We start from the raw sequence: 22,535 nt of genomic DNA, 5'->3' as shown, positions 1-22,535 counted from the left end.
GATCTTCTCCAGCCTGGCCACATCTTTTTTTGGCAAAGTGGGGATCAAAACTCTTTCCACAACTCTGATGGCTTAAAAATAAGATTTTATTTGAAATCCAATCCCATCTGCAGCCTCTGAGCATTCCTGCAAGCACAGAGCACCCAGCAACAGCACTGGGAATTTCCTTCTGCAAAGATTTCTTTTTAACCATGTGAACTGAACACAAGGTACATTGCAGGAGTTTACTTTTATTTTGAGTTTAAAGAATGCCCTAGAAAAGGAGGGGATGGATAATCCCATAAAACAGGTTCTAAAAAGGTGGTTTCTGCAAATATATCATAAAAAGAGTTCACTGTAGGGCCCAAACCAAGACATAAACCCAAAATAGATTTACACTGAGCAATAGATTGACACTGTCTGGTTCTGAGTCATCTCTTTACCAAACCGGAATCGTTTGGACCCATTTTTTTAGTCAGAAAAGGATCTGAATTTGGTCCCAAAAATGCAGTTTGTGTATTTCAAGCAGTGTAAACATCATAACCAGCAACCACGTTGCTGCCTGTAAACAGAGTGGTGCAAACTGCTCCCAACACTTTTAAAACTTAAAAATATTCTACACAAAAAACTTTTAACAGAACTGACCTGTATTTTCTGCTGCCTCCAAAGAAATCAAGACACCACAAAAGTGAGGCTCCCATTCCCTAAGGAATGTATACAAGTGCCAAGGAATAAATCCCACTGGGCTTCAGTAAAGGCCGGTCTTCTTCATGATCCTCAGGAATTCCTGCTCGTTCACTTCCCCATCCCCATCCCGATCTGCCTCATCAATCATCTCCTGCAAGAGATTTGGGGTCAGGATTTAGGTCTGGGGTTTACTGGGAATCACTGGATTCATTCAGAATTCCAGCCACGCTTTAGCTGTGCTGGAGGGGACAGTGTTGGCTCAAGCTCAGACAAAATATTTCCTGAAATCTGTTTTGCTGGGTGTATTTATAGAGAAATCTGACCAGGAAATATTATAGGAAAAGTCCTGGGGGAAACAAAGTGCTTGGAGCAGAGCCATTCCTTTCACACCACTGCTACTGCACTAAACAGCAATGGATGATCCCATTCCTACATCCATGTGGGCTCAACCCATCCCTGACCTCAAAATCACAGATTCCAGAAATTCCTCCCTTCCTACCAGCACAGAGAGGATTCTCCTCCCAGCTCCAGCACAAAGACCCCCAAACCACCAGGTCCAAACCTGCAGCTCTTCATCAGTGAGGTTCTCCCCCAGCACTTTGGCCACACGTTTGAGGTTTTGGAAAGAGATTTTTCCAGTCTCATCATCATCAAAGAGTTTGAAAGCTTTGAGAATCTCCTCTTTGGAATCTTTTTCAGCCTTAAGGAAGAAAGAACAAGTTTAAGGTAAAACAGGAGTGGTTGTGTTGTAGGTGACACTCAAAATGAAGTTATAAAAGGTATGACAGGCTGAGAAACCCTTGGGAACAAATAAAGGAGCCCAGCCAGCAGGAATTATACATAAAATTCAGACAGAGACACAACCAGAATTCCAGAATTTCAGGGATTTTTTTCTGTCCTTGCCAGCCAGATATCTTTGGGATTTCACTATCAGGGTCTTCTGCCATTAAATATTTGGATTTTGAAAAGATTTTTCAAACCAGAGATTTAATCTGTAAATTAGAATTCAAAGGAAGAGAACACCCCCATGCCAGACATCAATCCTCCAAAAGCTTCCTGCAGGCCTGAGCTGCCTTCCATCTGTGAGAAAAACTTTTTTCCCTTTTTTCAAACACAAAATTCACCTCTGCTTTTTAAAGAAATCTGTTAATGATATCACGATTTTAATTTTTCCCTGAAAAATGAGAGAATCCAGGATTGGGATTACCCCAGCTTTTATACATTTAATTGTTAGGATTCAAATATATAGAGCTTTAATCTCCCTGTAAACCCAAAAGGAGATAAAGGCTCCTCATCCACCTTCAAAATTCCCTTTGTCTGGAGCTGTGAAAGGTCCATACCATTCTCTGGGACATCACTGCCAGGAAGTCACTGAAGCTGATTTTTCCTGTCCCTTCCTTATCGATGTCTGAGATAATTTTCTTGATCTCTTCTTTCTTAGGTTCAAACCCCAGGGCCCTCATGGCCACCTGGAAGGACAAAATAAGTTACAAATCCTACAAAATTGTCACCAAAACCACAGGAGAGGGAGAAAAGTGTCCAAAATTCCGTGTCTCCTGGAAAACAGGAGCAGGCTGAGAGTGAGGCTGCTCTGAACTCACACCAGGATGCAGAAAACAGGGATAGAAACATTCCTGTTCTGGAACTGTCCCTCAGCTAATCCAGGAATTTCCTACACACACTCTCAGCATCCTTAACTGGTCAACCACAGAGAACTTGAATAAGTTTATTTTACATTCTGGTGATAAAAATCTTGTTGGGAAAACATTTTCCTCCTTTGATAAAGGGCCAGATAATAGGAACAACAACCATAACAATAATAACGAAGCATTAAATCCTCAACAAGAGGGGAAACCTCCCCACTCCCACCTTTTTAATGGACACAACCCCTTTTTTATGTTTTATGCAGAGAGAAAGAGTTGGGACACAAAGCACAGAATTATACACTAATTTTGGGCAGCCTGGCCCTAAACACACTGGATAAGAGCAGAAAAGAACTGCAATTAAAGAGAAAACCATGCCTTTTGCCCATCAGGTGTTCTGCTGGAGAGAGGAAGGGGAAACTCAGGAAACTCCTGTGTTTTTTTGAGGTTATTTGAGCATTTATGGCCCTGTTCCCTTATAACCTCAGTGACTTCCAGCCCCAGGGAAACCCCGACCTTCAGCTCCTTGACATCGATGCTGCCGCTGCCGTCGGTGTCGAAGAGCTCGAAAGCCTCGCGGATCTCCCGCTGCTGCTCCTCCGGCAGCTCCAGCTTGAGATTCACCTTCTTCCGCGGCGCCGCGGCTCCCAGCGACGGCTTCTTAAAGCCGCAGGCCTCGGCACGGCACAGCGGGGTCGGGGGCGAACGGGGGGCTCAGCCCTGCCACTGCCCCTGAGCCCCCTCAGTGCCCCTGAGCCCCAACACCGCCCCTGAGCCCCCAACACCGCCCCTGAGCCCCCTCAGTGCCCCTGAGCCCCCATCACTGGCCCGGAGACCCCTCATAGTTCTGGAGCCCCCTCCCAGCTTGTGAGACTCCTCAGCTCCCCTCAGTGCCCTCACAGCGCCTTCGCCATCCCCTGACCGCTCCCCGACCGCTCCTGAGCCCCTCACGGCCGCTCCCCGCCCTCACCATCCCGCCGGCTTCTCGCCTGGCAGCCTCAATATCGCGCTCTCCCATTGGCTGTCGCCCCCACGCCGCTGCTATGGCAACGCGTGTTCCTATTGGCTGCCGTGATGGAGGAGCCGAAGGTGAATGAGCGCGTGGGAGAATCCCCTCCTTCCTTCAACGCGATTGGCCGGAGTGAAGAGGGGTTAGACCAATCAGCGAGCGGGAGCGGGCTGGCGCGATGCTCGCCCCAGGGAAAGAGGGAGGAACAGGGCGAGTGGGGCGTGGTCTGGCCGGGAGCGCGGCGCTCATTGGTGGAGCGCAGGCAGGGGGCGTGGCCGGGGCTCCCTGAGGGCGGCGGCGGCGGCGGGAGGGGTCCGGAGGGTCCGGCACCGGGAAAGGTGCTGGGAACGGCGGGGAACGCGCTGGGGCCGCGGGACAGGGCCTGGGGTCCGTGAGGAGGGTCCTGCGGGAGTGGGGAAAGGCGCTGGGGCTGTGGGAAGGAGCTGGAGCAGGGGAGGCGGTCCTGGGGCCGTGGGGAGGAGGTCCTGGGGGCTGTGGGTGAGGCCCTGAAGGCCGAGGGGAGGAGGATGGGGGGCTCCGGGATGGGGCTGAAAGAGCTGGGGGGCAACTGGAGATGCAGCAGTTTGTAAAGGGCATTTTGGAGAGGGATGAGGTGCTGAGGGACGAGGGGTGGAGGAGGGAGCAGCTGCAGCGGGATCACCTGTGCCCCTGCTTTAAACCAGCTCGGTGCTGCAGGTGGACAGGCACCGGTCCCGCCTCTTCTCGGCTCTTTCCTTGGAATTTCAAAGGGGTTTCCGAAAAATCAGTACCAAAGAGCCAGGCCAGCACCTGTATTTGCTGATTTAATTTGGAAGAACAGGGAGCATTAATTCCCTCTCTTCATCCTTCTTCAGCGTAATGGCTTCAAAGCTTGATTTCTGTAACTAGAAATGCGCTGTTTTATTTGACATTGTGCTATTTTTATTGGGAATAAAAGAATATTCTCCCTTTTTTCAAGGATTCTGGTGGACAGTGCATCACCCTAGCCATGGCCACACGCCTCAGATCGGTGAGTTGGGGCCTCAAATGGTGCTTTGGCTGTTTCATCTTGAAACAAGTTCATAAATATTCTGCACATCACTAGGGAAGATATGAGGCTGATCCTGCATTAATGATAATTCTAAGGAGAAAACATGTTTTTCCAAGGTATAATTTGGGTAGATTGAATTCATACCTTAAAATCAATATAGACATATAGCTTGGCTTGCCATAAATATTATACTGTGCAATATCAAATTGTAGAGATATTATTATATATAATAAAATCATATATAATTGTGGCTGCCCCTGGATCCCTGTCCAAGGCCAGGTTGGATAGGGCTTGGAGCAGCCTGGGATAGTGGAAGTGTCCCTGTGGAAGGTGGAATAAAATGAGCTTTGAAACCCCTCCCAACCCAAAGCAGTCTGGGATTCTGGGATTCCTTTGAAGCCTCTGCAGTGCTCTGGGGCTCAGAGGCAGAGGGCAGCATTCTGCTGCAGTAAAACTTCATTTCAAGCACATCTCAGAGCAGTTCGGGTGCTCTTGGCTCCTGGAGAGTGCACAGCCATCAGGGAGTGCCACAGCGGTGTGGGGTGGAAGGGACCTGATGGGAAAGGGTGCAGGGCGAAGGGAAATGCCCGTGGAAGGGAGTGACTGCCTTTGGAGAGGGGCTGAAGCAGTTTCTGTCCCCTCAGCAGCCGTCCCCTCTCTGATGAATCCCCTCATCTTCTCCAAACAACACCCCAAAATGCCACATCCACTCGTTGGCTGAGCACTCCCAGGGCTGGGGACTCCAAACCTCCCTGGGCAGCTGTGCCAGGCCTTGGCCACTCTCAGTGTAGGAATTTCCCCACTATCCACCCTGACCTCCCCTGGCCCAGCCTGAGGCTGTTCCCTCTCCTCCTGTCCCTGTTCCCTGAGCACAGCCTGACCCTCCGGTCTGTCCCCTCCTGGCAGGAGCTGTGCAGAGCCACAAGGGCCCCCTGAGCCTCCTTTGCTCCAGGCTGAGCCCCTTCCCAGCTGCTCCTCACAGGAGCTCCAGAGCCTGATCAGGCTCTCCTTGGCATGGCCCATCCCAAATAACTGCTTCAGCTTTGATGTAACTCAGGGAGCTCCTCACATTTCTCTTGTGGATCACCCAACACTTGGCAGCAGAACCTTTGTTTGAGGATGGCCTTTAAAGAGTTGTGAACAATCACTGTCTTTGTGTGGCTCCCTCAGAGGTGGGGGTTGTGTTACCACCAGGAGGAAAACTCTTTCCAGCCAGCACAGAGCATTCTTTGTGTACCAGCTCCCTCGGACTCAGGGCCTGCATGTTCCGTGCTGGCAGTGAGGTCTTTGGTCTCAGTCCAGTCAGACGAGTGCCCAGACTGAACTCTGTTAATTAGTGACTCCAATCACTGATTTACAAAGCTTAAAAAGAAAGGAAGAACTAATGGCTCAAAAGGACAGCCCCTGCCTTCACCTGGCTGCTTTCTTGGCTCTGAGTGTCACAGGTTCTGATCGTGGTGATGGTTTTGATGCTCTGAGTTAGCTGTGGCAGGAGGCTGAAGCAAATCACAGAATCACCCAGAGTCCCAGACTGCTCTGGGTTGGGAGGGACCTCAAAGCTCCTCCAGTGCCACCCCTGCTGTGGCAGGGACACCTCCCACTGTCCCAGGCTGCTCCAGCCTGACCTTGGGCACTGCCAGGGATCCAGGGGCAGCCACAGCTGCTCTGGGTACCTGTGCCAGGCCCTCCCCACTGTCCCAGGGAACAAATTCCTTCCCAATATCCCAATATCCCATCCATCCCTGCCCTCTGGCAGTGGGAAGCCATTCCCTGTGTCCTGCCTCTCCATGCTCATGTAAATCATCTCTCTCCATCTTTCTTGCAGGCTCCCTTCAAACTCTGTTTGCTTTGCTATCCAAGCAGAGTTCAGGGGAGCCAATCTTCTTCTCCTTCCCTCCTCCCTGAGCCTCTTGGTTGTGAACATGAGGCAGAGTCCTTCCAAAATCCCAAAATCAGAGTGTCTGCACTCATAACTCCCTGGGTCAGCAGAGAGCTTTGATGTCTGAGTTCGATTCCTCTGGTGGAGCTGCTGAGCAGATTTGCAGCTCACGGAGCCCCAGGGCAGCTCAGGCCAGTGTGCTGTGTGTGCCTGTGTGTCAGGGACCCCCCTGTCCCTGTCCCTGTCCCTGCAGGCTGGCAGGAGCTGCACCGTGATCGGGGGCTCGGGGTTCCTGGGGCGGCACATGGTGGAGCAGCTGCTGGCCAAGGGCTACAGCGTCAACGTCTTCGACATCCAGCAGAGCTTTGACAGTGAGCAGGTGACCTTCTTCCTGGGAGACCTGTGTGACAAGGAGGTGAGGAAGGGCTGGCTGCAAATTAACAAGGGCAAATGCAGGCCTTGCACTTTCCTTGCACTTTCCTTCCTCTGAAGGAAACAGATCTGGTGTCTGATGTCTGGATTCTGCTGCGAGCTGGAAAGAGCAGGACTGCTTTGTGCCTGGTGCCTTGCATTACTGTTAGCTGAGATTCAGGGTAATTACAGCCCCTGGGTTAATTGCAGGGGGCTCTCCCAGCTCTTCTCAGCTCCATGAGAACGGCACAACTCATATTCTCAATAGTCAGGGCAGGATGAGTGGGAGCCTTGGCCAAGGCCTGTGTGAGCCATGTGGGAGGTGACTTTGGGACAGTCACCTGCACTCACCCAGTGCTTTAAACCTGCTGCTTCCTCAGGGACCCAACTCCAGGGAGTCCTGAGCCTTTTACCTGCACCTGGGGATTGCAGGGAGCACAGCCTGGACAGCCTCCAGCTCTGAGGAAGCTCCCAGGATTTCTCTGGGAAGAAGAGAGGATGTGGTGTGTGCTGAGGACGGGACATTGTGGAGATCCTGGATGCTAATCCCATTCCTGCTGCCCACCTTTATGGAGGGAACATGACTTGAAATGCAGCTGTTTCCATGAAAAAGAGCTGGTTTATTTCCCTGCTGTTGTTTTCTCCTGATACTCACCATGGCTGTTGCTCCATTCCCTTCTCCCCCGTGTTTCCTGCAGGCTCTGCTGCCAGCCCTGCAGGGAGTGTCTGTGGTGTTCCACTGTGCCTCACCAGCCCCTTCCAGTGACAACAGGGAGCTGTTCTACAAGGTGAATTTTATGGGAACCAAGGCAGTCATTGAAGCCTGCAAAGAAGCTGGAGTGCAGGTAAAGCTGGAAAAGCCCTGGAGACCAGGAGGGGCTGATGGACTTTGTAACACTGGCACACAGGCCAGTGTCAGCCTTGTCTGAGAGGGGGACAAAGGGCTCTGTGATACTGAATTCCCACTTGGTCCATGAAAACCAATGGAATAGAGACTCTGTGGGTCTCCTGCTTAGTGTGAACTCAATCCCTGTTTGCCACAGAAAACCACACTGTGATTGGAATGGAAAAGCTTCCATTGAAATCTGTCCTGCCTGGGAGTCACCCTGGGAGAACAACACCTCACAAGTGGCTTCTCTCCTGCTTTCATAAGGGGACAGCCCCAGAGATGCCTTTTCCAGCAGTGGGAATATTCATGGCATCAATTCCCTCCCTGAATTCCTCACCATGGAATGAGGAGGAGCACAGTTGTGCCATAATCTCAGTGCTATTTGGTTTAGAAAGTCAATTGCCCACAAAAGAAAGAGCCTGAGGAAGCCAGCCTGGAATTGGAGACTGGATTTTCTCCCTAAATTACTTTGATGACCCATAAGTTTTCATTTAAATTAATTTATTTTAAATTTATTTATTACATTCATTTCATTTATTTCATTTAAGTGACCAAACAAAAACATCCAAGGTTTCTCTTCTTGTTTAATCCACTGAGATCTGTTATTGCCAAGATGAGCAAATCTTTCTTTAAAATACTGGGTGTGTGTTAAGTGTTCCAAGCCTCTGATTCTCCTGGAGATGTTTCCCCTGGATTGACTGCCTTGGGGGTTTGTTGGAATGTTTTAATCTCCTTTAGGTAGCATTAAATGATGGGACAGAATGAATTAAAAAGGGGGGGTTCTCTTCCTGTAGTTTCTATTCATCTTCTGTTAGACTCAGGTTATTTTCTGTAGAATCAGTTGGTTAAATATTATTATTATCATCATTATTATCTTTACTCAGCCTTTGTAAATAATGATATTTTTATTCTGGACTTTAAACAACTCTTTTCTCCCCAATCTCTTGCAGAAATTGGTGTTAACCAGCAGTGCCAGTGTAGTTTTTGAGGGCACAGACATAAAAAATGGCTCAGAAGATCTCCCCTATGCACAGAAACCTATTGATTACTACACAGAGACCAAGATCCTGCAGGAGAAGGTATTTGCCAATGTTAAATTGTTACTTTTGGATGTATTCACTTAATAAAAAGAGAATAAAATCAGTCTGTGGCATGAATTGCCACAGAGGTTGAATGGAATGCTGTGTGACACTGCAGAGGTGTCACTGCCATGGAGGAGCCACAGGATAATCCCAGTTCTCACCTGCCAAGCTTTGGTTTAACAGCAGTCAGGGGAGGATTTTGTCCTCTCTACTGCTTTTCCTGATTTGCAGCCCTAGATTGGGAATGTGAAAAAGGCACTGAGTAAGGAGGAGAGGAGGTGAGAATGTGGCCTGAGCTAAGGGCACCGGCCATTACTGAAAATATTCATGTTAAAAAAAGATCTCCAAACATCTGAGAGTTCCCTGCCTTGGACACTTGCACAGCACCAATATCTGCTCCTCTCCTGTTCTTACTGCTGCAGCATCTGTGGTCTAAATGTGGAAAAACAATGTTTTCAATCAAAGGCAACAGACCTTTTCTGGATCCTTTTTCCATGGCTTGCATTTCAGCTGTGGGAAGAATCTGCTTTTTGTGCCAGAAGAATTGAGAGTCCCTTCCATGCTGATGCTGACAGTGTGAGAGGCTGCAAGGAATTTCCTCCACAAGAGCTTAATTAATTTTAATTGTGCAAACATCTGTTCCTTCCCAGCACTTTGCACTAACTGATAAAGGGGAAGCTGAGGAGCAGCAATCAGGGATAGCCCCAGTGCTGGTGATTATGGCTTTGTTTTGGGGGAAACTCAAAGGATTTTGTCTGTGCCTCCTCTATAGAAATTCCAGCAGCTGCTGGAAGTGAAAACACGTTGTTTAGGAGCTCCCAGGAGAATGAAATCTGCTCCAGAGCTGCTGAATGTGCTGCTGGAGCTCCAGGGAGATGGGATCACCCCCTCCTGAGAGAGATCCAGGAGGGCTGGGGTGGGTACAGCTGCTGGGAGGGACAGAAATGGAATTCCTGAGTGTCCTTCTCCGCTCCAGCTCGTGCAGAGGGTTCATGGAGGGAAGGAGCTTGGAGAGCTCCTCTGGCTTCTGAGGTGTTCAAAGAGAGAAGCAAAGCCTTCCCTTCCTTTGTCAATTAAGTGCTCAGTCATAAAAACTGGTTTGTGTCTGGTTTTCTTACCAAGGAGAACTGGGAAAAGAGATGGGAACAAAGGAAGGATCACTTGGAAAGACAGGAGGGGATGATAATAATTCTTCCACTGGTTCCTTCCCAAGGAGATGGGGAGCCCCCAGCCCCTTCAGTGATGATTGTGGGATGTTGGGACCCTGGCTAGTGAGGATTTGAGACTTTCTGTGCTGCCAGGCACTGACCCCCAAGAGAACACTGCATTGACCTGAGGCCATGGAGAAAGCTTCCAAAATGGAATAGCAGAACTGGGATTGTGAGTGTGGAGTTTGAATAGAATTGTGTGATATCACAGGGTGGAAAACTTAAAGTTTAAGGTTTTATAATACATTAATATATAGAGAGCTAAGATGGAGGTTTTAGGGCAGTGGCTGGTCCTTCTTCTCCACCTTCTTCACCTTCTTCTCCGTGGGTTTGGGTGGTTTTGTGTAATTGGATAAAAAGTCCACATTGCAGGCACAGGGGTGGTTGGTTATTGGGTTAAAAGTGAAAATAATTTAGGTGTCATTTCTTAACTGGACAGTTTAGCCTTAAAAGGCCTGATAGAGAGAGAGATGGGGCTCTATTGTTAGAGAGAAGTACTGTAGAACTCTGGGTTTGTGAGACTGTAACATAGATAAGTATTAATAAACATCTGAGTCCCAACAAGAAATGCCATCTCACACATTTAATCCTGACCCTGGCAGAAAAGAAGTTAAGACTCCACCTTGAGATGCATTGCTGAGCTCTGTTTTCCTTGTTGATTTCCTTCTCCTCTTTCCCTGCAGGAGGTGCTCAGTGCAAACGACCCAGACAACAATTTCCTGACCACTGCAATCCGTCCCCATGGAATATTCGGTCCCAGAGACCCTCAGCTGGTTCCCATCCTCATACAGGCAGCAAGGAGTGGCAAAATGAAGTTCATCATTGGGTGAGCAAGGCCCAGGCATTTCAGAGCTGGGGCAAAATCAGTGCTGGATCTACAAAGCCCTTTTGGAAGGGAACAAAAGCAAATCAGTTGTGTTGTTTCTTTCATTTTTCACTTTCCAGTTTCTTTTCCTTAAAAATCCTATGTCAGGGGCTCACTCCCTGCCATGGTGAGTGTCCATAAAGCCAGAGGAATATCCATCAGGAAAGCTGGCATGGCTTGAGCTGTTAAAGAGCTGTGCCATTAATATAGGCAGCTCAGATTACTTGCTGTTAATTTATACCACTTGTGGTGTTTGAGGTTCTGGCAATTAAAATCCCTATTAAATATGAAACACTAAAAGTATGGCCTGAAATTGCAGCACCAGAGAGTGGGAGAAGGGGAAACTTGGAATGAATTTATCCTGATGGAAGTCCTTCCTTTTGTCACAAGCAGATTCTCAGCACAGCTTGCCTTGGGGCTAAATTCCTTTTCTGTGTGCAGGGATGGAAAGAACTTGGTGGATTTCACCTACGTGGAGAACGTGGTGCATGGGCACATCCTGGCTGCAGAAAAGCTGCACAAAAGCTCTCCTCTGTGTGGGAAGGTGAGGGGGGAGGGGAGGGGAGGGGAGGGGGGAGGGGAGGGATCCCCGTGTCTGCTGAGGGGATCCATGCTGATTCCTGAGGGTTCTGGACATCACCCTGCAGGCCAGCAACTCCAGGTTTTGCATCTGTGGTGAGCATTGAGTGCAGCCACCTGGGCTGAGCTGGATGGATATCCTGGAATTTCCTGCTCTAACACTCCTTGGGAAGGGCAGTGCAGGCAGAACTGGGGGCAGCCAGGAGGCACACATGGAAACACAGCAGCTTTTGGGACACAGTTCAGAACAGGAGGAGCTTTTGCTGGTCCTGCTGTGCTCTGGGCACACTGGGGTGTTTTAACTTGTCTGCTCTGTGGTGTGGCAGCCAGTTTGGTTGACATTTATGAGGAATCCTGGCCTCTGGAGTGCTGGAAGTAGCTGGTTTCCTTGGAAAAGCAGGGATTCCCCCCTCTTCACACAGAGGTGGGCAGTGCAAAGCAGTTTGTCAGGACAATGTGCTCTGGCCCAGGTCAGGGGAGTCATGTCCTCACATGAGCAGGAGAGGGGCCAGCACAGAGCCAAACCTGGGAAATCCACCATGATTTTAAACCCTGGCTTCTGCTCTCCCTCTCTTCCAGGCCTTTCACATCACCAACGATGAACCAATTCCCTTCTGGACATTCATGTCCCGCATCCTGACCGGCCTGGACTACGACCCCCCCAAGTACCACATCCCCTACTGGCTGGCCTATTACCTGGCCCTGCTGCTGGCCCTGCTGCTGGCCCTGCTCAGGCCCCTGGTGACCATCAAGGCCACCTTCACGCCCATGAGGGTGGCCCTGGCTGGGACCTTCCACTACTACAGCTGTGAGAGGGCCAAGAGGGCCATGGGCTACAGCCCCGTGGTCAGCCTGGACGAGGCCATTGCCAGGACTGTGCAGAGCTACCCCGGCCTGCGCCGGGCCAGGGCCTGACAGCCCTGCCTGGAGCCTCTGCTGCCTGATTGCCATCGTTTGTGACAGCTGAACGTGGAGCAAGTGTCACCAGTTCCCAGGAAAGAGGAGTTTTCCTGAAGTCTCTGCTCCTCCTCCTCACCATTCTGTGTGGGAGCTGTGCTGGCAGTTTGTTTCTTGGATGTGACTTCTTGTTTGGAAACAGCTGCTGAACTCTCTGGGCTGTGAATAAACACCCTGCTGTGCCCTCTTCAATCCTGAGCAGGCACACCAGCATTCCTGCTCCTCTCCCTCCACCCTTGTCCCGTGTTTTGTTGCTCTGGTGACAGCAGCCACCTCTTCCCAGAGCTGCAGGCTGGGTCACAAACACTTCCTGTGGCTGGCTCCCCCTCTGGGCTTTGGCTTTGCTCTCCACAAGAGAGCCCCGTGCCAGAAAGGACTTCTGCCACCATCTCTTAAATCATTGCAGCTCTTCTGGTTTTCCCTCCATGATCAGGGGCTGGTTTGGCTTCTCCCTGAGGCAGCAGAAGGAGCCCGCATGGAATGTGTTCACTTGTGGGTTCACTCCTTTGTCCATGCAGGATTTATTTCTGTTCCAAAGGAACCCAAATAAATCACACAGAGCTGACTTTGCATCTTTGTGTCCCATCTCTGAGAGGGCAGATCCCACATCCACAAACAGGATGTTAATGATTCCCTTTTGGGGACAGAGATCTTTGGGAGCTGCCTGGCAGCAGCCCCAGCACTGTTCTGCAGATCTCAGTGTTGGGAAGATCCTGCAGCACCCAAGCTGCTCTTCCCTGCCCTGTCAGTGCTGGTCACGGAGATTTTTGGTGCTCTGACTACTTAGTCCATGAAAAAACCTCTTTTCCACAAGGAAAGGGGTACAAAGCAACAGTCCCCAAGCTATTTCCTCCGACTTGTATGTTAAATGTTCTTTGCCCTCTAATCTTTCTAAGCACTTCAGTTCTGGTTTGCTTTTAAATGAGGGGTTTAGGTTAGAGCTGGAATTTTGCCCTGTGCGAATTCCTGGATCCCTGGGAGTTCTGGTGTTTCGAATTTCAGAAGGATGGGAAGTGCCTCAGTCACAGAATTACAGAATCCCAGGATGGTTTGGGTAGGGAGGGACCTTAAAGCTCATCCCATTCCACCCCCAGGGACACCTTCCACTATCCCAGGCTGCTCCAAGCCCCATCCAACCTGGCCTTGGACACTTCAGGGATCCAGGGGCAGCCACAGCCTCAGGCACATGGAGCCTTAACCTCAATGTGCTGCTATATTCTGATTAAATGGGTTTTATTTGAACTTCTGGCTGTTTTCTGCGAAAAAAACACCAACCCGTTGGGCTTTTTTTCCTGGGAATTTTGAATTGCTGCTTAACAGCTGGCTTTACCAGCCTTGGCCTTGCTTGATCTTGCAGCAGATACTGGCCAGGTGCTTGGGCCAGCCCCACCATCCTCCTGGGCACTGCTCAGCCCCCCTGGGAGCAGGGACAGCCCTGCCCTCCCACGGGGAGGGGATGGAAGGGGAAGGATCCAGGATTTCCTGAAGCCAAACCAGAGGTAAATCACTACATCCCTGTCAGATTATGCCATTTTCTGACTTAGAGATGGGGCAGCTGAGAGGAGTTTTTAGAACTTGTATTCTATTTTCAGTCTCATGTGAAGGGTGAGACAATACAGCTGTTAAAATTCACGCTATTACAATCAGAAGCTTTCTATCAAACTTTAAAAATTCTCTACAAATTCATTTCCCACACATCAACTTCGGCCTCTAGGTGGCATTTCCCAGCCCGGCAGCTCCAATCCATCCCAAAAATGCCGTGGCTGTGCTTGGGCACAAGTCAGGGCAGGGTGACTCCTCTCCCTGTGCTGGCAGGGGCAGCTGAAGGGGCTGAGGGTCCTGGCAGCTGAGCTCAGCTGGGCCACAGCGGGGCAGGGGGTCCCTCTGCCAGGCAGGGACCCAGAGCTTTTCTGGGCTGGGAGCAGTGCTCAGGTGGCACCGAGGGCAGGGCTGGGCACAGCTGGGCTGGCTGCTCTCCCGGTGCAGTCAGGGAGCTGCCAGGTTCCTCTGGCTCTGAGTGCTGCTGTTTCCCAAGCCCAGGTAAACAGGGAGTGCTGGAGCCTGGCTGTGCCTCCATCCCTGGCCCCACACAGCAGAGCCCTGCCTGCTCCACAGCCTCTTCCAGCCCTGCTCCAGCCTCCTCCTCTCGTTTTCCAGCTCTAACCAGCATAAATCCCATTCTGGGTGGTTTTTTGGGGCACACTTCTCTTGTGCCCTGCCTGGATATATTTTTGTGCCACCTCTGCAGCACTGGGAAGGTGTGGAGCTGCTGGAGCGAGTCCAGAGGAGGCAGCAAGATGCTCAGGGGGATGGAGCAGCTCTGCTGGGAGGAAAGGCTGGCACAGCTGGGATTGTTCACCTGGAGAACAGAAGCTTTGGGATGACCTCAGTGTGGCCTTGCAGGGCCTGAAGGAGCCAACTGGAAACATGAGAGAAACATGGAGACAATTTACAAGGGAGGGAGGGATAGGACACAGGGAAGGGTTAGATGGGATACTGGGCAGGAATTGTTCCCTGTGAGGGTGGGCAGGCCCTGGCACAGGGTGCCCAGAGCAGCTGTGGCTGCCCCTGGATCCCTGGCAGTGCCCAAGGCCAGGCTGGACACTGGGGCTTGGAGCAGCCTGGGACAGGGGAAGGTGTCCCTGCCCATGGCAGGGGTGGCTCTGGATGGGCTTTGAGGTCCTTCCCACCCCAAACCATTCAGGGATTTTTATGACTTCCAGTCTCTATTTGGTGTGTGTCAGCGAGCAGAGGCTGTGAAGCAAAATTGCCATTATCAAACTTTCCTTCCAAATATCCAGGATCAAATGCAGGTGCAGTCTGTCCCTGTCAGGAACACTCAACAGGAGCTCCCCACGACTTCAAAGAGTTCCCTGGAGCACTCTCATCAAACTCCTTATCTCCCTCTCTCTGCTTTCGTGGCTTTTCCTTGCTGCAGCTCCTCATTTTGCTGACCTGAGATTGGTTTTGGCAGTGGGAGAGATAAAGAGATCTTCTGTTGCTTATCCTGGAGAATGGGAGGGAGGGAAGGAACAGAGGATTACAAGTGCTTTTCTAGGTGGAGTTAAGGTAACCAAAGCCCCCATTCCCCTCTTACAGGGATTGCACAGGGAACTTGCTCAGGAGGATTGTCCAAGGAATTGCTTTCAGTGCTGCCCTTGGAACGTGGGGAAAGCCCTGGTCCAGACACCTCCAGAGAGGAAAAAGAGTGGCTTGCCTGTAATTACCAGAAATAGGTAAGAGGAAAAATGGATGAAAGCAGGTCAGAAATGACCCTGCATGTCCAGGGAGCACAAAGGCTCAGGGGGCACTCAGGAGTGTGCAGGAGGTGTCCAAGGCCAGGCTGGACAGGGCTGGGAGCAAGTGGGACAGTGGAAGGTGTCCCTGCCCATGGGGTGGAACCAGAGGGGCTTTGAGGTCCCTTCCAAGCCAAACCATTCCAGTGTGATTCAGTGAGGTTTGGGAGCAGTGTGCCATCTGCACCCTGCAAGCACTGCGGGATTTCCAGACACAGGATCCAGGCCACGCTGCAGGGCTCCAGCTCAGCATTTTGGGAAGCTGTGGAAGGAATGTTTTCTGCCCCAGTACATCCAGTTACCCCCATGTGCTGATGGCAGGGAGCACCAGGACATTCCCACACCTCCCAGCCATGGCAGGATGGGCTGGCTCTGCTTCCCGGGAGAATTCTCTCCGAGTTTCGCTGCTGCTTGTGCAAGCCCCGGGCTGGTGCCAGGCCCACGGGGGCAGAGTGGTGCAACCCACGCCCTGTCAGGGCAGGGGGAAGAGCAGCTTGTTTGCCTCAGAGCCTGCAGGGAGCTCGCTGAGCTGCTGAGGATAAATCAGCATCTCCCTGCTTGCGCCAGAGCGGGTTTGGGGTGTTGTGGTGGCACCGCGGTGTCCCCGCCACAGCTCTGCCTCTGCCGTGCCCCAGCTCTGCTGACAGCAGCACTTTGTGTCGTGCTGGCACTCCCGAGCTCCTGCAGTGTGCAGGTGTGTCCCTGACCACGGGCAGATTGCTGTATTCCTGCAGGGAATCGTTGGGACAGACAATGCCCTGCTGCCACCTGCTATTAGGAAGGTGAGGTCTGGCGTTCTGGCAGAGTCCTGCGGTGACACCTCATGAAAAACCAGTTGGATTCCCTTGTAACAAATGGGTGTAGTGGTTTTACACCCTGCGACTCATCACGGCTCGGCTGGGCTTGGGGCTGGTGGCACCTCTGCACAGCCCAAGGACTGCAGGGTGACTGCCCTGCCCTCCCCCCTCAGCGGCAGGGAGGGGCTGCAAAGTGGTATCGGCAAAGCAGGACATGTTCCAGAGCAAATCAGGGCTCTGGAGTGGGCTTGGTGGATTTCTCACCACCAGAAAATACTGGAAAATGCTACAGGATGTTGCCGTGGCTGTTCAAACACAGGCTGGGCTGTGAGGCTGACTCTGGGCAGGAATCACGTTTGCCGCAGGAATGATTTGGTAAAAACCCCCTTGCCATGAAATTGGCTGCCTGGATTTCCAGGGTGGAGCAGGTTCCTTGCAGACATCCCTGTTCCTGCAGGAATGAGCTGTGGGGTTACAGCTGTTGGCACCCAGCTGCTCTGGAAGTGGCAGAACAAGGATCAATCAGTGCCAGCTGTGGGACATCTTCATGAAAAAGGGTCTTGGTGCTTTCCTCAGAGAGCAGATCCCATAAAAATCCATTTCCTGGTAAAGTCAGATATTCCAGGCTGAAATTTACTTGGTAACAATAAGGTTTTTAACTGGACCTGGGGGAAAGACTTGTTTTCTTGCTCTCCCATGCTGCAGGAGTGTGTGTGTGTGTCCCTGGAGAAGCTGGGCGGGTGGGATGGGAGACAGAATCTTGCTCCTGCTCTGGGCTGGGCTCAGGCACAGCTTTACCTGAGCCTTGGCTCGTGGCTGAGGGGGGGCCAGGCCTGCAGGGTGGGGGTTCAAGCCAGATCCTCTTGGTTTTAACCAGATTCAGTGGGAAAATGTAAAAATTCCCCTCTTGGATTCCGCTCGGGTCAGATGAGTATAAAGGACTTTTTGTGTTGTTGACTTCAGCAGACTCAGGTTTCCTCCAAAGGTGTGCAGGGCACCTGTGCTGCTCCAGCTGGGGCTGGTCCTGTCAGGGAGACCAAGACTGCTGTCTTTTCCTGGAGCATCCTGAATTTGGCAGTGTTGAAGTTCCACTGTGAGCAGCTCCCTAGCAGAAATCTGGAGCCTATCCCTGAGCCTCTGGGCTCCTTCAGGCCCTGCAAGGCCACACTGAGGTCACCCCAAAGCTTCTGTTCGAACGGGAGCGCTGGGCTGTCCTGCCCCGCCAGGGACACCCGGGGACACCTGAATCCTCCTGCCCCGTGGAAGTGGAGCTGTTCGGGGGTGTCTCGGACCAAAGCGTGCCTCTGCGGGGATGGGGCTCCTGCACAAACGGGCTGGGGCTGGGGTTTGGCTCTGGGGCTTTGTTGCACCTGTCTGATCTCAAATTCCCTCCCTGCCCGCGGCTTCACATCTTTCTAAACCCCTTCTCCCCTCTGGATTTCCGTGGGGCACAGCAGTGCCCTCCCTGGGCCAGGTTGGTGTGGGCAGGGTGCAGAAAACTCCGGGGAAATTCAACCCTGTGTCCCCGACAGCCTCCGAGAGGTTTGCGGGAGCTCCAAACCTGCCCAGCCCCTCCCTGCCAGGACTCCTGTGCGACGCAGGGGCTGCACGCAGAGATTTCTCCCCCTCTGCTGCTCTTGCCTTGTTTTGTTTCTGCCCGAATCAGTGTGAAATTAGCACCCTGGGAAGGAGTGGCAGAGCTGGCACAGAGGCGAGAGCACCTCCCTCTGTCCTTGCTTCATCCAGGGAATGTCATCCCCATTTTCCTGTCCCAGCCCTGCTCAGGACAGACCCCACACAGGAGGATGAGCTGCACTCACCTGGGCAGGGATGTCCTTCCTCCTCAGCTGGACCAGGAAGTTTTGTTTAGGATATTTTATTTCTTTTATTAAAAACTCCGTTTATTTTACTCATCCAGCCAATTACTCAGTACATTTCTTCCCCAAAAAAGTTTAGCAGGACTTAAGCGGAAGTCCCAATTTCCACAAGTGGCAGATTTTAGCTTTCTTTTACAAAAAAAGTTGTGTTTTCTTGGCAAAGCCTTTTGGTGTCTCTGTGACGTCATGAGGCTTCAAGGAGCTTTTGTCCTGCTCTGTCTGTGGGTCAGCAACACAAACACAAAGCTCCACCTTTGACACAAACCCCATTTTTCCTTCCTTTTTCCTTTCATCTTTGGACATCAAGGCTCAAGGTCAGGGGTGTGTGGGTGTGGTGAACGTCCTGCACATCCTTCCTTTTAAACCCAGAAATTAGCTGAGCAATTAGGAATTAATTCCATGTAATTAGAGCAATGAAACTGCACACCCAGGATGGTGAAAATGACCCGAGAATTTCTGGCAGTAGCAGGGGTGAGTTGTGCTGGGGGTGGTCCTGCTGGGAGCCCCGGGAGGATCCCTGGGGATGGGCAGGGCTGAGCGCTGCTCTCAGAAGTTCGTGCCATGCTTCCCTGACTTCAGCAGCTCCAGGCTGTGCATCTTCAACAGGATTTGATTGTTTGTTGGGTTTTTTTTTGTTTGTTTGGTTGGTTTTTTTTTGTTTTGTTTTTATTTTGTGGGATGTGTGGTTGTGAGTGAGTGAAAGGAAATTCTAGTTGTGCATTTGCAGCTTTTCACACGTTGTCTGTGTTGCTCCTGTTTGTGAGGTCTGGGCAGGATTTTCGCCCTCCAGCTGCAGGTTCCATCCCTTTTCCCCAAGTTCAGGGAAAAAGAGACCTTCACTGTCCTCAGGTCATGGAGGGAAGATGCCAAGGGAATGTGGTGCTGGGATGAGGCTCCCCAGAGCTCCCACACAGCCCCCAGGCTCTGCTGCAGCCACAGGGGGTTCAGGACAGAGCTTCAGGATGGATACCAGCAGGAATTTCCCCGTGGAAAGGGTGCTCAGGGCTTGGCAGGGGCTGCCCAGGGAGGTCTGGAGTGCCCATCCCTGGAGGTGGCTCACAGAGCTCTGGGCTGGGGACAGGGTGGGGATGGGGCACAGGTTGGATTTGATGACCCCAGAGCGCTTTTCCAGCCTCAGGGACTCTGGGATTGGGAGTGCTTCTGGCTCATGGACCAGGCAGGCATGAGCTGTTGTGTTGCACAAGCCCAGAAGGGTGGATTTAATGTTTGATTTAAGGTTGCCTGGACTGTTTCAATTATTGAATTCCTGATTGTTCATAACTTGACTTTAGAAATCTCCTGGTGCTTCTTAAATATCCCCAGTGTTTATGGAACAGCATCAGTGTTAAACAGGCACTGCATGGAAAAAAGGGAAAGGCAGGAATAAAAAGCTGGTCCTTCAGAGCAGCTAAGCATTGTCTGAAACCTGGAATCCCAGACTGGTCTGGGTTGGGAGGGACCTCAAAGGCCATCCAGTGCCACCCCTGCCATGGCAGGGACACCTTCCCCTGTCCCAGGCTGCTCCAAGCCCTGTCCAGCCTGGCCTTGGGCACTGCCAGGGATCCAGGGGCAGCCCCAGCTGCTCTGGGCACCCTGTGCCAGGGCCTCAGGCTGGATCTGGGCTTCCAGAGGCTCCCTCAGAACCTCCCCCTCCAAAGAGAGCCCCTGTGTGCAGGAGGTGGTCTGAGATCCTCAGGTGCAGGCTGTGAGTTCCCAGTGTGGAGCCTGAGATGCAATTCCCATTGCCCCTTGTGCCCCAAGTGCAGACAGCAGCAGAGGAGTGTCCATCCCTCCCTGGAAGGGGATGTGCCTCAAGGCAGAGCTCAGAGGTGAACTAAATCCAGTTTTAAGAACACTGGCTTAAAAATGTCACAGCCACTGGCCCAGGTGCTGCTCCAGCAGCGGCTGGGGTGGGTCTGGCAGGGGCTGGGGTGGGTCTGGCAGGAGTTAACATGGGTCTGGCAGGGGTTAGGGTGGGTCTGGCAGGGGGTGAAGGTGGGTCTGGCAGGGGGTGAAGGTGGATCTGGCAGGGGTTAACATGGGTCTGGCAGGGTTCCTTCCAGCTCCTGCTGTCCCTTCTCAGCAGTTCAGGTGTCGGGTGACATCAGGGCCGAGCAGGGACAAGGTCTGCATTGTGTGCTCGAAATGCTGGTGCACCGAAATTCGAGTCTGGGCCCTCGGGGGCAGTGCCGGGTCTGGACCTGCCTGCTGGGCCAGGTAACCTGTGCCAAAGGCAAGGAAAAGCCTTCTCCCCCTGCTCTCCTTCCCGTGGGTGTCCAAAAGCTGGGCTCCACCTGCTGAGTGCCACATCACATTGGTGCTGGAACCCTGGCTAGTGAGGATTTCAGACTCGGTGCTGCCAGGCACTGACCCCCAAGAGAACACTGCATTGGCCTGAGGCCATGGAGAAAGAAGGCTTCCAAAACTGAATGATCAATCTGAGATTATAAGTATATAGTTTGAATAAAAGTGTGTTATATTGCATAGTAGAAAACTTAGAGTTGAAAGTTTTAGAATATAATAATATATATATAACAAAATAGAAGTTTTAGAGCAGTAGCTAGTCCTTCACCTTCTTCTTCATGAGTTTTAGTATTGTGTAATTAGATAAAAAGTTGATAGATAAACTAACCACAAGTTTTTAGTTATTAAGTTAAAAATAAAAATAATTTGTCATTTCTTAATTAGTTTATCCTAGAAGGCTTCCAAAATTGAATGATCAATCTGAGATTATAAGTATATAGTTTGAATAAAAGTGTGTTATATTGCATAGTAGAAAACTTAGAGTTGAAAGTTTTAGAATATAATAATATATATATAACAAAATAGAAGTTTTGGAGCAGTAGCTAGTCCTTCACCTTCTTCTTCATGAGTTTTAGTATTGTGTAATTAGATAAAAAGTTGATAGATAAACTAACCACAAGTTTTTAGTTATTAAGTTAAAAATAAAAATAATTTGTCATTTCTTAATTAGTTTATCCTTATAAAAGCCTTATGAAAAGAAAAACACAACTCCACTTTTTTAGTTTGTTAGTAAAGTACTATAAAACTCATAGTATATATAGTATATAAATACAGTATATACATGTAATATAAATAAAAACTAATAAACATCTAAGTCCAAACAAAAATATCATCTCACACATTTAATCCCTATCTTAAAAAAAAAAAAAAAATAAATAAAAAATCCACAAATCCCCACCTTGCAGGAGATGGGGACCTGGCCTGGAGGCCAAAACTCTCAGCAGGCTTGAGGAGGCTCAAAGGAAAGAGGTTCAAACCTGTGCAAGCTTTAAATACATTTTACTTTGAGGCTTGTGAAGGTCAGAACAGGCATCAATTATCCTCAGAGCAGGAGGTTTTTCCGCGTGACTGCCCTGGGTGCTGTTTGCAGCCCGCGGGTCAGCGGCCAGGCCCTCCATTAGTGCCCAGCGCTGGGGAAATGAGCCCTGTGCTGGTGGGCAGGGGCAGCACGGGAGAGATCCTTGGAGAGCTCCAGCACGGGCTCAGCTGGTGGCAGCAGAGCTGGAGCGCTGCTGGGTCACCTCGGGTGGGACTGGGTCACCACGGAGCCCGGATCACCGTGGGCAGGACGGGGTCACTTCGGAGCTGGCACCTGCAGTGATGCCCCGTGGGCTTGGGCTGAGGGAAATCACCCTGGTGAGGGCACGGGCTGGCGTCTGTGGAGGCCCTTTGTGCCAGGAACCCAGAGTTTCACTCCTTGTCCGGGAGTCCCAGAGCCATGGAGGCTGGAAGGGACCTTCAAGGTCCTGCAGTGCCACCGAGGCCTTGCACGGACAGGGAAGGCAGCACAGGGACCTGGGGGTTCCTGTCCCAAAAGGAGCTGAGACAGGGATCAGCATGGGAAAGTGAGGGTGGGGCTTGGGGCATCCCATCCCAGGGCCAGGAAGCGAAGCACGGGGAGCAGAGTGCTGGAAGCTGGGCCTGAGGCTGGCCTGGCTGCAGGGACACTTCAGGGCTCTCAGGGTGCTCCCAGGAAAGCTGGATTTATGGGATCAAAGCAGCTCCATTCACTCTTCCCAGGGCATTCCTTCAGTCCTCAGAGCTGGGTCCAACTCCGATCCAGCTCATCCCCAAAGCACAAGGACAGCAAGGTGTTGTTAGGCACAAAGGAGCCATTACCCCAGGTGCCCTACAAACTACAGGCTGAACACTTGTTTTTAACATTTAAAAGCTGAGCCGTCACAAAGGAGGGTGGCTAGCAGGGAAGAGGAGCTGCCATCAGCTTTGAAAGAACAGCAAGTGTTTCATCTCCTGCAGGGTAATTAGAGCTGTTCAAGTGCTTTCTGTGGAAAGCAGATCCTTTCCAATTAAGGACTGGGCTGC

General features: G+C 51.2%; 2 protein-coding genes across 4 annotated transcripts; one reads left to right on the top strand and one right to left on the bottom strand.

The window, feature by feature from the left end:
* Window positions 1-68: 68 nt before the first annotated feature.
* CETN2 (centrin 2) lies at window positions 69-3,327 on the bottom strand. 2 transcript variants are annotated; one of them, XM_041484668.1, is made up of 5 exons: window positions 3,280-3,327; window positions 2,826-2,984; window positions 2,007-2,135; window positions 1,229-1,366; window positions 69-817 (listed from the first exon to the last, which is right to left on the bottom strand). In XM_041484668.1, exons 1-5 carry the CDS (start codon window positions 3,325-3,327, stop codon window positions 728-730), a joined length of 564 nt encoding a protein of 187 aa, XP_041340602.1. In that variant the 3' UTR covers window positions 69-727. The 2 variants fall into 2 exon arrangements, with proteins under 2 accessions (XP_041340602.1, XP_041340603.1); XM_041484669.1 differs by lacking the exon at window positions 3,280-3,327 and adding an exon at window positions 3,210-3,247.
* Window positions 3,328-3,591: 264 nt separating this feature from the next.
* On the top strand, window positions 3,592-13,101 carry NSDHL (NAD(P) dependent steroid dehydrogenase-like). Of its 2 annotated transcripts, none has more exons than XM_041484679.1 (8): window positions 3,592-3,656; window positions 4,277-4,327; window positions 6,481-6,642; window positions 7,337-7,483; window positions 8,478-8,606; window positions 10,501-10,643; window positions 11,124-11,226; window positions 11,841-13,101. In XM_041484679.1, the coding sequence occupies exons 2-8, from the start codon at window positions 4,307-4,309 to the stop codon at window positions 12,174-12,176; spliced, it is 1,041 nt and encodes a 346-aa protein (XP_041340613.1). In that variant the 5' UTR covers window positions 3,592-3,656; window positions 4,277-4,306; the 3' UTR covers window positions 12,177-13,101. The 2 variants fall into 2 exon arrangements, with proteins under 2 accessions (XP_041340613.1, XP_041340614.1); XM_041484680.1 differs by lacking the exon at window positions 3,592-3,656 and adding an exon at window positions 3,659-3,705.
* The last annotated feature ends 9,434 nt before the right edge of the window (window positions 13,102-22,535 follow it).

This window comes from Pyrgilauda ruficollis, unplaced genomic scaffold, assembly GCF_017590135.1.
Source record: "Pyrgilauda ruficollis isolate IOZ18807 unplaced genomic scaffold, ASM1759013v1 scaffold67, whole genome shotgun sequence".
NCBI classification, from domain to species: Eukaryota; Metazoa; Chordata; class Aves; order Passeriformes; family Passeridae; genus Pyrgilauda; species Pyrgilauda ruficollis.
This window is presented reverse-complemented; position numbering and strand designations above follow the sequence as displayed.

Excerpts from the sequence above, each read along its gene's own strand:
- CETN2 (XM_041484668.1), bottom strand. The coding sequence starts at position 3,327 with ATGGGAGAGCGCGATATTGAGGCTGCCAGGCGAGAAGCCGGCGGGATG. Across the intron at positions 2,985-3,279 it reads GGCGAGAAGCCGGCGGGATG|GCCTGCGGCTTTAAGAAGCC; the intron begins GTGAGGGCGGGG and ends TGCCGTGCCGAG. Across the intron at positions 818-1,228 it reads TCACTGATGAAGAGCTGCAG|GAGATGATTGATGAGGCAGA; the intron begins GTTTGGACCTGG and ends AATCTCTTGCAG.
- NSDHL (XM_041484679.1), top strand. The coding sequence starts at position 4,307 with ATGGCCACACGCCTCAGATCG. Across the intron at positions 6,643-7,336 it reads GAGACCTGTGTGACAAGGAG|GCTCTGCTGCCAGCCCTGCA; the intron begins GTGAGGAAGGGC and ends TGTTTCCTGCAG. Across the intron at positions 7,484-8,477 it reads GCAAAGAAGCTGGAGTGCAG|AAATTGGTGTTAACCAGCAG; the intron begins GTAAAGCTGGAA and ends AATCTCTTGCAG.